The sequence below is a fragment of the Populus nigra genome, chromosome 4 (genome assembly GCF_951802175.1).
Source record: "Populus nigra chromosome 4, ddPopNigr1.1, whole genome shotgun sequence".
NCBI classification, from domain to species: domain Eukaryota; kingdom Viridiplantae; phylum Streptophyta; class Magnoliopsida; order Malpighiales; family Salicaceae; genus Populus; species Populus nigra.
In genome coordinates, this window is record NC_084855.1 from 1196350 (window position 1) to 1210531 (window position 14182).

A 14182-nucleotide genomic window follows, 5' to 3' on the forward strand; every position below is an offset into this window, starting at 1 on the left:
TTGATTATGCATTGAAAGGTCAAGGGAGGATAAAAAGTATTTTTCTATTGTGACTCTTAAATAGTGCCTGTTCTTTTTATATCAGATGCCACAAGTACATACCATCCAAAATAGTTTATAGAGTCCCTGGCTTCTGATAGACATTCAACTTGCACCTTGAAGTTTTTTTCTCAAGTCATTATACGAATGGCTACTACTATTCTTTGTTATAAAACCACCACCCTTGGGCTAGTGAACCCAAGGTGTTCTTTCATGATTTTTTTTGGAAAAAACAGTTTGACACATCGTTTTAGTTTTTTTTTTTTTAGTTTGCAGGGTCAATTAAAGTTTGATCAAGTCGTCAGCTTCTATCTAATCTAGTATAAAACCCAGGTCGTGGATCGGTAACTGCCAGGGAGGGCTACTCTTATCCTTGTAAAAGAATGCCGCTTTATATTCTTTTATTACACTGAGTAAAATGTTCATCCTATTCCTTGGATGACATGTTAGCCCGCTAACATATATGATTTTTTTAAATGTTTGTCAAAATAATGCATTTTTTTTTTATTTTTAAAAACTTTTACAAACACCAAATGAAGCCCTCAAATTTAGCCCCTGTTTGATTGATTGCTAGAAAATAATTTTTTTTTTAGAAAGTAAATTTCAGAAAAGTGAATTATTTTTTGATATTTGGTGTTGTAAAATAAATTAAAAAATAATTTCCAGTATTTGGTTATGTCGTGAAAAATAAGCTGGAAAATAATTTATTAATGTTTTTATTTTTTTCAAGTTTATTAAAATGATAAGAAACAAATCTTACAAATTAAAAAAACATATAATTTCATAAATTATTTCAAATAAAATAAATAATAATCAAATAATAGGGATCAAATCTAAAAATAAAAAAATTGAAAGATGAAGAAATTAAAATAATAATAATTAACATTTCATAAATTATTTCAAATAAAATAAGTAACAATCAGAAGAATAAGGATCAAATTTGATACATAAAAAATTTCAATTAAAAAATGATAAGGGTAAAACAAAAAAAATTATAAAAATAAGAACCAAAATTAATATAAAAATTAAATTTTAAAGGATGAAATTGAAAAACAAATATTCAAAACAAAATATATATAACAATTAAAAGTTTGTGAATAAAATTTGATATAATCAATAAATAATATGATATTTTTAAATTTGTCATAATTTTCAGAAAATATTTTCCACCCAAAATAATAAAAAAAAACAAACCAAATTTTTTTTGACTAAAAAGCATTTTTCATTGATAAAAAAATAACTAATTTTTTTAGTGACAAATAAACACAAAAAAAAATTAAAAAAATAATTTTCAGAAAAACAAACCCAGCTTTAATAAAATAATAACACCAACCAGCATTCTGCTATAATGACACTAGCGACACAACGAGGCATAATCATTACCATGGCCAATTATCATGACCGGTCCAGTGCTGAAGATGGCCATTTCCAGAAAAAAAATTAAAAAATACAGAACAACTCAAACCACCATTTAGGTTAACAGGAAATCCAAAAAAGAGAGTTACATTAGTTGAAACCGGATGCAAAATAACCATCACTGTCGTTACAATCTGCTGCAGAATAAGATACGAAGAGGGCCAGAAATTCTGCAAGCCTCGGATAGGAGGCCAGCCCGCGCCAGGAGACATCCACAGTAGGACCAGCCCATCAAAGTTAAAACGAGAGTCAAGTTTAGATCCCACAAGCCACATAAAAAAAAAAAAAGGAGCGTGTTTGACGAGGAATGCAGTTCAATTCCAGACCATGAGACTGAGGAAAACAAGAAACAATCAATCTGGTGTTTTCATGGACGTCCCTAGAATATCAGTCAAGACTATACAACACTTCCTGCTTCCTTGCTGGGGGTAAGGAATAGAGAAAGGTGTGACACTGCAGCGAGTGGCAGGCAAGGCCATCTTCTATTCTGTCAAACCTAATCATGCCTTCGTCAATTACAATATGGAGCAAGCCTTCTGCCCCCTTTTCTTCTTCTTTTGCTTTGGAGGCTGGAGCACCACCTTGATGGCTGCGTCAAAAACCGCCTTCACATTCTGAAATTACAACAGAAATCCTATCAATGGCAATGGGCATAGACAAAGTGCACATTGAGAGCAAAATGAAGAGGACGTGTGTACCTGCTGTGTTTTTGAACTGCATTCGATGTAGAAAGGAGCTCCAATAAGTTTTTTCAATTCCTCTCCCTTCAGCAAAAGCAAAGCCACGATGACAAATTAATGATAGGAACTTACACGAAGAAATTTTTGGTGTGTGGAGTGTTGGGGGAAAAGGCAGATGCTTGAGGATGGTCATTTTTTACCTGGGCAGTATTAATCGGCACTGCACCAGGATGGTCAACAAAGAACTGCTTATCTTCCCGGAGATCTACAAATGGAAAATGAACATAATTAATAATAAAAAAAATATGTTGGCTTTGAGAAACATTATTTTGAGACAAATTTTAGTCAATTAGAAATGGGGAGTGTTGCTCATTTTCAAAAATTGCGTACAGCATAATCAAGCACCAGTATAAAAAAATTAGGTCTTCGTGAAATTTTTCATGACAGATGCAAAGAAAGAACAGCTAATAACCCTAGTTGGCAAACTCAACTAATACCAAGTCATTTTCCATCTTAAATAAAAGATATGACATTTAAATGGATGCCAATAGACAGAAGAGAATGGAGCATTAAAACCTAAAATACATTGAGCTCCCCAAACAGTTGCTACAAGCAACATGCTAAAATTATGACAGCCAAACACTCTCAAAAGGCATTAAATAAGAAATCTCCCACAACCACACACCAATCTGTGCAACAACAGGTAATACCAAGGAGCAACATGTCAAACTTTATTACACATACCAATATGAAAGAGGCAGTGTGAAAAGGAAAAGAAGTGATGTGTTGTGCAGTTATTAAAGCTACGATATGCCTGGCATAATTGATCAAGGGTAAGGGACAGTGATTAGTTCATTTAATTTGATGCAGTAGTCCTATAACAGTAGCTTTGAGTGTAAAGTCCAACCAGCTTGGGAAAACAAATTTGGATACCCCATCATGATTAAGAGGTGGTGATCAAGAAAGTCTTACCAAGTTTTGTTCCAACAAGAATAATTGGAACCCCGGGAGCATAATGCCTCAGTTCTGGAATCCACTGAAATGGAAAGCCAGTAAAGAGTTTATCAGCACAAAGAAATATAGAGATGTAATATCACAGGAATTTAATCAAAAGAGATATCCACGAACAAACCTTTTTGGCAACATTTTCATAGCTGGCCTTGCTAATTAAAGAGAACGCAAGAATAAAGACATCTGCCCCTCGATAACTCAAAGGTCTTAATCTATTGTAGTCCTCCTGACCTGTTCAATGAAATTCTTTAAACTAAACACAAGAAAGCACTCCAGCAAATAAAATGCATAACAAGAATGCGTAAAGACAAATTACCAGCTGTATCCCATAATCCTAAGTTCACAGTGTTTCCATCCACAACCACATTTGCGCTGAAGTTGTCAAAAACAGTCGGTACATAGTCCTGTTATAGCAAAAAACTACATAATATCACATTAACAGCCGGAAAAGTATCCCCGCGACTCTTTACCAGAAAGCACAAATCACATTGCACAGCATGCTCCAAATAATTCCTAAAAATTCACTGATGACGCCAATGCACATTGAAATATGCCCAAATATTCTTCAAGATTCAGCAACGAATAATTCCCAATCTAGAAAACCAAAACTAATAATTCGAAATTCCAGAGTCAAATGATTACACGCACAATCATTGCATTTATCATGACATGTATACAACAGGAACCCTAAATTTTCCAGTTCAAATCTAATTTCTACCCTAAATGATAAACCAAAAAAAGAACACTAAAAAAATGCAAAAAATAAAAAAACAAAGAATATTCAGTAAAGTTGCTTGCTATTTAAATTATTTTCACAAATTCTAACGTCAAGCAAAGATCTCCACAAAAACACAATGTGCGAAATTACGAAAGAGGACAGGGAGGGAGGGAGAGAGAGAGAGAGTACCGTAGGGAAAGTATTGCTGGTGTAGGAAATAAGCATACAAGTTTTGCCAACAGCACCGTCGCCGACAGTCACGCACTTAATGAACCTGGACGCGCTCATTTCAACCGTCCGATCTCTTCACTTACCACTACTTCTTCTTCTTCTTCAATGCCTCTGATTCCTCCTTCGCCTCTCTTTTCTCCGATCAGAACTTGAAGTCGATAACAGTGACCTTGACTCGTGATTGTTCGTTACAAGTTCAAGAATTGAAATGATCGGACGCTAAGGCTCGAGACGGAACCCTCATTTGAAGAGTGTGGAAAGAAACGGGGACTAGGTAACCCTGATTTTTCAATGCGAGAACAGTGTGAGAAAAAAGAGGAAGCGAGCGGGGGAGAGAGGGGGGGGTGGGGGGGAGGGAACAATATTTTGCGGTAGAGGCGTTTGTTTGGGATTGGCTGACCTAGACAACCATTTGCCAGCTAAGGTGTGTCTGTCTAACCACTCCTGATAGTCTCTCCCTCTCCCTCTCCCCCCACCCCGCAACGTTTTCTGATTTATTTATGTATTTGCCTTTTTGTCTTCTTCTTACGGCCATTTATTTAAGAGTATGTTACAGGAAACATTTTAGTGTGTGGAAATTGATTTTTTTTATTTTTTAATCTTATTTATGCGGTATTGCTTGAGAATAAAAGTACGTTTACAAGTAATTTTTGATAAAAATAAATTAAATTAATTTTAAGTAAATAATATATATGGTAAAAATAGTTGAAATCAATTTTTTTAATAAGATACGCAGTATAAGTTAAAAGTTAGAACTGACTTTTAACTTTTATTTAAATCAAAAGATGATTTTAATTTTTAAATAATCTTTTTATTTAAGTAAGAATTTATTTTTAATAAAAAAAAATTTACAACTCTTCAGCAAGTTAATGCCAGTGTAGTGGAATTCATTCATTCTTTCTTTCTTTCTTTCTTTCTTTTGGGTATTTGAATTCTGGATTTAAATTGAATTTGTATACCTGTGATGGACATTTCATTAATGGTGTAGATGGATTGGACAGAGCTGTGGAGGCAATAAATAGTGGCACGGCTGGGGTGGACAGAGCTGTGGAGGCAATAAATAGACGTAATGGTTGCCCTCAAGGTGCGGGTAATGGTAGATCGATCTCTCGGAGAAAACTACAAATTTAATTCTGTCTTTTATAAAAAGAAATCATTGATTGATTGATTGCCACTGAAGTTTAAGGTTTGATGTCGGATTTGACTTGGCCAATAGTTATGAGTTATGATTTTTGAATTGTTTCTTAAAAAATAATTTTTGAAACCTTTTGTTCTCGGCCTTATCAGTAAATGTTGTTGAAATCATGATTTTAAAAAAATTATTTTTTTTTATAATTTTAGGTTGTTTTCATATATATTAAAATAATTTTTTAAAAATAAAAAATATTTTTTTAAATAAAAAACATTTTAACTGCAACGACTGTCGGTATCCTCGAAAATGAATATAATGCGATGCCAGTAAAAGTCATTCCTGTACTTCTGTTTTTGTTTTCACTCCATTCGTCCAATATTTATTAGCTTTCATCGATTTCAAGATTTTTATCCTCTTTGTTTTTGTTTTTAAAAATATTAAAAAAAATTAATTTTTTTTTAAATTTCAGATTAATATTTTTTTAATATTTTTAAATTTTTTTAATGTGATAATATTAAAAATAATTTTTAAAAATTAAAAAATATTATTTTAATATAGTGAAAAGTAACCACAAGCACGTTCTTGAGCTCTTAAAAAGTTACAGTGTTCATGTTTTTTATAATTTTTTTTGTTAATTTTTTTATTTTATATAAAATTAAAGAAAATACTAGAAAAAAATATGTTAAATTATCCTTGTACTTCTGTTTTTGTTTCACTCGATCCGTCCTATATTTATCAGCTTTCGTCGATTTCAAGAGTTTTAGAAAGTTAAAAAGCCCATGTTTTTCACAATTCTTTTTGTTAATTTTTTTTGTTTCATATAAAATTAAAGAAAAAACTAGAAAAAAATATGTTAAATTATCCTTGGGGAATTCACAATGGCCGATCATGTGGAGTATTTCATTTCATTATTGCCTTTATAAGTCAGGGGTCAAATGGACTATGCTTCTGCTATTTCTTGTTTCCAGATTTTCAACCAAGTAATATAAGGAAAAACACAGACCAAAAAAAAAAGAGGAAATATAAAGCATGTAATGTGGCATGAAAAGTCCATCAACGTGTCTGGCATTTTTCCTCCATAAAATGAATGGAGTGAAGGAATCTAAAATACGTGGCCAGGTCTAATCCAGCCCAAATAGTCTTATCTTTATGATCAATTAATAATCAGAGGTAGTGGCTGGAAGCAAAATAATGAACCGCCGGCCAAATTGTTGTATTTCCCCTCTCGACACGAGATGTTGTTGGGATTTTAAAGGTCATGGCATCATGTCAAGAATGTTTGGTAATCTCAGCTCTGATTTATATTTGAAAGTGAGAAATCCAGCTCCACTAATTGCTTAATTAAGTATATAATTAATCCATAAGCTGCAAAAGCAGACGGGGAGATCAGCCTGTCAGCAAGATTAAAGAGGTTGTTAGTTTGTGGCCTACCAAGCACCAATCCCTCCAACAACTTCCTCGGCTGATATCCACTTGGTTCTTGAATGATTGGAGCTATAATATGTGAAAGCATATGAGTAGGCCCGAGTCTAGACAAAATTTATCCTTCAAAAACCGAACTGGGTTAACCTAGCTTAAATTTTTTACTGCTTTTAGCCAAAGCTGTTAGGATCAGATTGATTTTTGCTCGGAAGCTTAACGCAGTATTTTAACGTGGTTTGTCTACTTGTCTAGCAGTCAATATTATTAGGTACAGAGAAAGCTACGATTACACAACAATGAAGGAGGAGAAAACTCAACTCATTTCCTATCTCTCTCAACTCATCTTGCCACTATAAGCTGCTGCAGAGGCAGCTCTCTCCCTCCCTCTCTTTTCATTCTTCTCAATTGGCTCTGCTTTGCTCACAAACTTCCCCGTTTCTAGCCTCAATTCCAACACCAATGGCAAACAACTAGCCATGATTTCTTCCAAAAAATAAGCACAAAATCATCCCCTAATTTGCAGCCATGAAATCTTCCAGCATATTTCAAGCCCATTTTTTTAGCCATACTAATGTGGTTGTCATCTGTGTCCACATTCTCAACATAAGCTTCTATGCAAGGGAGTTCGAAAATGTAGATGGAATTCGGTGGCAAATGAAGCTTTAAGTAAGTGTCAACTGGTTCCAAGAAAAAAAAATGATTGCAATAACAAGACTAATTTCTTCAGATTCAAGTATCAAATTCTCTTATACATTCAGTAAGGTCAAGAAGAAACTTTCAGCTTGGATAGATTCAGTTATAGATAGAAAAATATATGTTTCTAATCCATTTGTTTTTGGTCTAGAATCCTTATTGATAGGAAAATGACTTTTCTTGCTGTAAACTGACTAGTTGTTTATAAACACCAGAAGGTTTCCCAATGAGCTGGTTATGGCTTCCGATTTCGACCACCCTCCCATGTTGAATCACTGCAATGCTATCAGCGTCGCGAACAGTTGACAACCTGTGTGCTACCAGAACTGTTGTTCTGCCTTCCATGAGTTTATCTAAAGCCTCTTGGACCAACTTTTCGGATGCTGTATCCAAGGCACTTGTAGCTTCATCCAAAAGAAGAATAGAAGGGTCTTTAAGTATAGCTCTAGCAATTGCTATTCTCTGTTTCTGCCCCCCTGATAACTGCAGTCCTCTATCACCCACATGAGTATGGTATCCTTCATGCATTCTGCTGATGAATCCATGAGCATTGGCCGCTTTGGCTGCCTTCATCACCTCAATTTCTGAAGCATTTTTATTCCCATACTTGATGTTTTCGTAAATTGTTGTCGAAAACAATGCTGGCTCCTGTTGAACCAGTCCTATTTTCCGCCTTAATGATTTCAGGTTCAAGGTCTTAACATCATATCCATCAATAAGAACTGTTCCGGAAATGGGGTCGTAGAACCTCAGTATCAAGGCAATTACAGTACTTTTCCCTGATCCACTTTGGCCCACCACAGCAAGGCTTTTGCCAGCTGAAACTTTGAGATTTAAATCCTCGAAAATAATTGTACCAGGCCTTGCAGGATACTTGAAACTCACATGTCTGAGCTCTACGTCCCCTTTGATATCAGTTATCACCTTTGACGTGGGATCATCAGGGTCCATGGCTGTTTTCCTATGGAGAATACTGAAAACCGATTCTAGTGCTTGTGAACCCTTCATAATGTCTGGTGTGAGCGCTACCGTTTCTGCTATAGCATATGAAGTCATTACCAAAACCATGAAGGACTTCATGACATGATCGAAATCGGATTCGTTGTGTGAGATTACTACTGATGCATACCAAATACCAAGTGCATATGCACAAAAACAGAAAAACTGGGATGCACCGTATCCAATGCCTGATATATGTCCCTGTAAAAGTACTTGTTTGTTTGGTTTGTTTAGTTCAGATGCAAACTGATGAGCAATTCGTTCTTCAGCACCAAATGAAGCTACTGTACGAATATTCGCAATTGCTTCACGTGCCACGGCATTTGCTCCAGTGTAAGAACGATAGTCTCCCCCAAATCCCTTGAGAAATAATTGCTGCAGATTTCACAAGTAGGGAAACATAAGTTGGAAAATGAGGATGATACTATAGTACGAAACATAAAACAGAACAAACCAATCTGAATATTGTTATCACGGAGGCTTTAAGGACTTGCCTCAGTTATGGCAGCGCCAATAAGTAGAGGGAAGCAAGCAATGATAACAGCTGACACCCTCCAACTTAATGAAAAGCCGATAACAAATGCTGTTACAGTGAGTGATACATTCTGCACCATTGTGGAGAGACGGTCAGCAAGAGTACTTCGAACTAAGGTCGCATCGGCAGCTAAAGTTGATGTCAGTGAGCCAGTACTATTCTCATCTAAATCAAACCAGCCAATCTCATTGCAAAGGATAGCTGCATTTGAAACAAAAGAGAGTTTCAGATCTACAAAGCTACACAATCAAGGATTGAAAGTTGCCTAGATTTACAACTCGCCAATTCTGTTGATTGTGGACAGCATTCATTGCCTGGATTGTTCATCATACAAATGTTGAATTTTGCAGATGCTTGACATTGCATGACATTAAATAATTAAGTGGATAAGAAAAGAACCTGAGAACATTGAAAGGCGAACACGAGTTATCAGACGCTCCCCCATTAGTGTATAAAAGTAGTGTTGAAGTATATAAATAGGAACAGTAACAACAGCCGCTCCAACAAAAATAAGAGCTACGAGATGAACCTCTTTTTTCATTTGAGAATTATCAGGAGAATAAAATGCAGTCAGCATATGTGTAATTCCAAGGGCAAACAGAGGTGCTTCCATGCCAGCCATCATTGCGCCAACTGACCCAAGCAATGCATAAGGCCATTCCGGTGCATTTAGTTTTACTAGTTCCCAAATGGATGGGGTGGGAGAAAAGTTAGCCGGGGACAAGTTTTCATCATTTGACTTCAGCTCTCTTGTTGTAACTTCCTGATTTTGACTGCTTGTAAGTTCTTGAAAGCTAGATTTTCCAGCTGTTCCAGAGTGTATCGAGCTTGCATCTGTAACATGTTCTGACACTTGCAGACTCGCCATGCTTGCATATTCTCCTCCCTTGGATATCAATTCCAAGTGACTCCCACTTTCAACAACTTGGCCATTTTTCAAAACAATGATTGTATCAACATCTCGAATTGTAGATAACCGGTGTGCGACGACAATTGTAGTCCGATTTGCCATAATTTTCTCCAGGGCTTGTTGCACGATGAGTTCAGATTCTGCATCAAGAGCACTGGTGGCCTCATCTAAAAGTAATATCTTTGGATTCCTCAGCACTGCTCTTGCTATAGCCAGTCTTTGTTTTTGACCACCAGAAAGCTGTGTTCCTCCCTCTCCAACCTAAATCAAGAAACAATCAAACATATCTTAAGCAATGGATCTTTCCTCTTCCTTTTGCTTACCATGTCTTAAAAATTTCTGAACTTCATTATATATGAGATGTCTTTTCTTAAAGTAAAAGTTAATTTAAGGAGATGAAATGTTGGACTTGGAGTCCTTCATTGCTATCGGTTTGCTATGTTTAGACATATATTGTTATTTATATGACAAGAAATATTGGACAGGACGCACCTGGGTGTGATAACCATCAGGTAACTGTAGAACAAAAGAATGTACATTGGCAGCTTTAGCAGCTTCATAAATCTGATCCATGCTTGCATCTTCTTTACCAAACAGAATATTGCCAGCTATGGTTGTAGCAAACAATGCTGGTTCTTGACTGACCAATCCCATTTGTTCTCTTAACCATTTCAATTCGAGAGTCTTAAGATCATGCCCGTCCAGCAGAATTTTACCTAGAAAATGTGCGCATTATAAGATATGCATGTGTGCACTTACAGTTTCTATATAATTGACTCGCAGAAGTCATCTAATGAATTTACTATCTTGAATAGCCTCTGCTAAGCTAACATTAGGTACCTGAAGTAGGTTCATAGAAACGTTGAACCATGGATATAACAGTGCTTTTCCCTGAACCACTTGGACCTACAACTGCAAAGTTCTTCCCAGCGCTTATTGAGAAGCTCAAATTTTCGAAGACCATGTTGCTCCGTGAGGGATAAGAAAAACAGACCTCGCAGAATTCGATCTGCCCAGATACTTTTGGCATCACAATTCCATCTACTAAATTTTTAGAAGGGCTGGAATCTGTTTCAATCATGCTCATAATACTGGCGGCAGCAGCACGGCCTTTGGAAATAGCAGCAATATTTGGAGCAGCTTGGCCAAGAGCACTATAAAGACAAAGGGCCTGTGATTTATCAGGAAAAAGAAATGGATAGCCAGTAACAAAACCGCAGAATTAACAGCTATATCATTCAGAATGTGACTTACAATCCACTAAATATGACATTGAGTATCACTGTGAAAGCTTTTGCACCATTTGTGTCCCCACGCCTAACTAGTATGCTGGAATACCAGAGAAGCATTGACCAAGCACAAAATAGGAGTCCATATGTAGATCCAATACCAACTCCTTTTGCAACCCCACTTTTCTTCCCCAATTTAAGAGCTTTCTTAAGGGACTTGGAGTACTCTTCTAGTGCTTTCTCCTCTCCTACGAATGAGTATACTGTACGTATCTGCGAAATAGCCTGTCCATCAAAGAAGGGACTTGTATAAGCTCTTCCCCAACCTTCTAAGTTTCAGCATATGCAGTTAATTAAATTTGGAAGCAGCAACAAGAATTATTATTTTTTTTAATCAATGAGGCAGGTTATTACCTCATCTGCAACCTTGCCAGCTTCAGCATAAGCGGCCTCACCCTTTTCTGACAAGGTAGACATAATTATAGTATAGGCTCCCCCGGCAACGGCCATCAACGGAACCACAGCCAAGGTGAGGAGCGTAAGTTGCCAAACTGACTTAAACCCAAAAACGAATCCGATGAAAAACTGAGAAAGATAACGAACTGCATGGCCTGTCTGCATCAAGGTAGATGAGATGTGTTTGAGGTAAGCACTCGAGTCAAAATAAAGATTCTGAGACAAGGCAGTAAATTTCCGATTACCTTGTCACCTATTGCATCTTGCACTAGTATGGCATCACTTGATATATGAAATAAAATGTTGGAATCTCTAGCTTCTATGTCGAAAAAGTTCATGTCCTTTCTTAAAACAGACTGAAGATACTTTAGACGCAAACGTGCTGTCTGCCTCTCACCAGTTTGCATCCAAGATGCGACACCTGAAACATTGATACAAACAAAAACGCTAATGCTCAACTATCAGAAGGAAAGATGAGCAGTTTACAGGAAGACAGATTTGGTTGTCATGTCAAGTTTGAAATAAATAAAAAGTACCAATCCATCCAGCTACAAAAACTCCAAGCCCCAAATACACCAGGTCCAAGGAATACTGCAATAAAACAAAAGCATTAGATGTTCCCAGTTAGCATACAAATACTTAAACAAGAATTCACAGGCTACAGAGGCTGGGAAGATCACACCATGTGACCAAACTAATTTTTCGTTTGTACATTTACTGCTTCTAAAACATATTATTGGAACTGCAAGTGGCAACTCTTCTATACGTTGTACAAGAAATTTCAAGATTCCATCAATAGTGTCGGGTCTAAACTCATAGTACTATAATCATCTCGACTGCCACAAAGATTGCCATCACCGATGACTCAAAAGACTGATACTATTAACTAAACAAGTAAATGACAAAAAAAGTACCTTGGACACCTGTGAAGACATTTGATGAGGATCAGAACGTACATGTCCGAGAGAATCAATCAGATGACCAAACAAAACAAAGAACAAAGGAAACACAGCACCATGAGCGCATGAACCGACGAGTCCTAAAAACATCAAGAAATGGTCAAATTTATCAGCAGCAGAAAATAGACCAAAAATTGAAACTGTAGGCTTTTTGCTTGAATTTGATGGCTGCTCCATCTTCGGAAGTGAATTCTGGTCCAAGACCTGATCGGAGGTAAGCTCTAATTCTTCCATTGTAGAATTAAGCTGAAGAAAGAAATGAGAGAATGTGACAGATCAGATCAAACTTGAAATAACGCCAAAGGGCATGCTTGTTTCATAAAGAGCTCGTGGAGGATGAGTAGCTAGCTTCTCTTGCCAATAAATGTAAAGGTTTAAATAGTTAGCAAGCCAACTACTCGGTTCCTGAACTTTCTTTTGCATGTGTAAATAAGGTGACGGTATGATTGTAAACTTGGGGTGCTAAAGGAGTATACGTTAGCTAGCATGCTTCTCAATCATCAAATCATTTTCCTTGCATTTAAGCCAGCAGTCCTCGAAACCGTATTTTTAGTTTTTCTTGACTCATTATAGAGTATGGAGTCTAATGAGCAATTACCTACAGACCTGACCTTCGAAGAGAAATTTGTGAAGACCCCATATGGTCCAAGTGCGGAAATCATTAATGAAGTGAGATGGATGGAATGGTCTTTGAGATGGAAAGATCCCTCTCTAGGGTATACTAGTTCGTCTACTCTCGCACTCAAGTCACCAGAAATTGGCTCGACAATACCTTACTGGCCTAAGCTACAATATGTCCTCGGGTGGAAAGTCGAAAAAGAGAAAAGCTAGCGGACAGTTGGGTGTAGCTTTCATCTATAACTGTCAGGAATAAGAGCATGCAAAGGAACGAAACTAAACATTTACAGCTACATGATCGCCATAAAGCTGGAATGCTAGCTGGATGCTAGTGTTAATAAGGCATCAATAAAGGATTCCTGCAGAGGGGACGGACCGTCATTTGGCATTGCATTAAAATGGTAGAAGCTGTTTATAACAGCCGATTTACTGGATGAGCACATTCGATTCAAATAGATCAAGCAATTAGCTGCTGTTTTAGATTGCCTATTTTGACGAGTCTGCTCTTATGCAACTCTTTTAGCCCAATTAATTTCCTGGTGTATGTATGGTATTCCTTTCCACATGAGATACCCATCTGCAGACAGATGTTTCGGATGTGCCTAACTTGACGTTCACCTAAAGAACACCGAAACAACGCCGCCAATCAAACATCTAAAGCAAATCTGCTCTTCAGAACGTTCCTTCAGCCATCGACAGAATTACCATTTTCAGCGCATCAAATTATAATGTGAAATTCAATAACAATACAAAAGGGCTGTCCTATAATGCACGATCAAATAACATATGGCATCAACACTACCATCAATGGCAGCTATATTTTGTCAATCATGTAAGAATATATGTCCACGCCTAATTCCCTGTGCCCTTCAGTTTATCCAGAGTCCATCATGCGCGCACATCATTGGTTAGATATCTATATCTAATCAGTAAAAACGCGATCCAACCCGTGTTTTTAAAAAATTATTTTTTTTACATTAAAAATTAATTTTTTTATATTTTTAGATCGTTTTAATGTTCTGATCTAAAAAATAATTTTTAAAAAATAAAAAATATATTATTTGATGTATTTCTAAACGAAAAACACTTTAAACTGCAACCACAACTATAATCCCAAAAGGCCTAAGCAAAATT

At 36.4% G+C, this 14182-nt stretch overlaps 2 protein-coding genes across 3 annotated transcripts; both read right to left on the minus strand.

Annotated features, from left to right (window-relative positions):
* Positions 1-1515: 1515 nt before the first annotated feature.
* On the minus strand, positions 1516-4584 carry LOC133692572 (rac-like GTP-binding protein ARAC5). The gene is made up of 7 exons (XM_062113622.1): positions 4054-4584; positions 3463-3550; positions 3268-3377; positions 3108-3171; positions 2336-2400; positions 2154-2219; positions 1516-2069 (listed from the first exon to the last, which is right to left on the minus strand). Exons 1-7 carry the CDS (start codon positions 4150-4152, stop codon positions 1971-1973), a joined length of 591 nt encoding a protein of 196 aa, XP_061969606.1. The 5' UTR covers positions 4153-4584; the 3' UTR covers positions 1516-1970.
* Positions 4585-7349: 2765 nt separating this feature from the next.
* On the minus strand, positions 7350-12825 carry LOC133692787 (ABC transporter B family member 13-like). Of its 2 annotated transcripts, XM_062113934.1 has the most exons (10): positions 12386-12825; positions 12008-12062; positions 11717-11892; positions 11430-11630; positions 11041-11300; positions 10627-10940; positions 10279-10502; positions 9276-10047; positions 8836-9077; positions 7350-8716 (listed from the first exon to the last, which is right to left on the minus strand). In XM_062113934.1, the coding sequence occupies exons 1-10, from the start codon at positions 12662-12664 to the stop codon at positions 7499-7501; spliced, it is 3741 nt and encodes a 1246-aa protein (XP_061969918.1). In that variant the 5' UTR covers positions 12665-12825; the 3' UTR covers positions 7350-7498. The 2 variants fall into 2 exon arrangements, with proteins under 2 accessions (XP_061969918.1, XP_061969919.1); XM_062113935.1 differs by lacking the exons at positions 12008-12062; positions 12386-12825 and having other exon boundaries at positions 11430-11626; positions 11717-11856.
* Positions 12826-14182: the final 1357 nt, after the last annotated feature.

Excerpts from the sequence above, each read along its gene's own strand:
- LOC133692572 (XM_062113622.1), bottom strand. The coding sequence starts at position 4,152 with ATGAGCGCGTCCAGGTTCATTAAGTGCGTGACTGTCGGCGACGGTGCT. Across the intron at positions 3,172-3,267 it reads ATGAAAATGTTGCCAAAAAG|TGGATTCCAGAACTGAGGCA; the intron begins GTTTGTTCGTGG and ends TTTCCATTTCAG. Across the intron at positions 2,220-2,335 it reads TGCCGATTAATACTGCCCAG|GGAGAGGAATTGAAAAAACT; the intron begins GTAAAAAATGAC and ends CTTTTGCTGAAG.
- LOC133692787 (XM_062113934.1), bottom strand. The coding sequence starts at position 12,664 with ATGGAAGAATTAGAGCTTACCTCCGATCAGGTCTTGGACCAGAATTCA. Across the intron at positions 12,063-12,385 it reads TGTCTTCACAGGTGTCCAAG|TATTCCTTGGACCTGGTGTA; the intron begins GTACTTTTTTTG and ends GTTTTATTGCAG. Across the intron at positions 10,941-11,040 it reads AATGTCATATTTAGTGGATT|TGCTCTTGGCCAAGCTGCTC; the intron begins GTAAGTCACATT and ends TTGTCTTTATAG.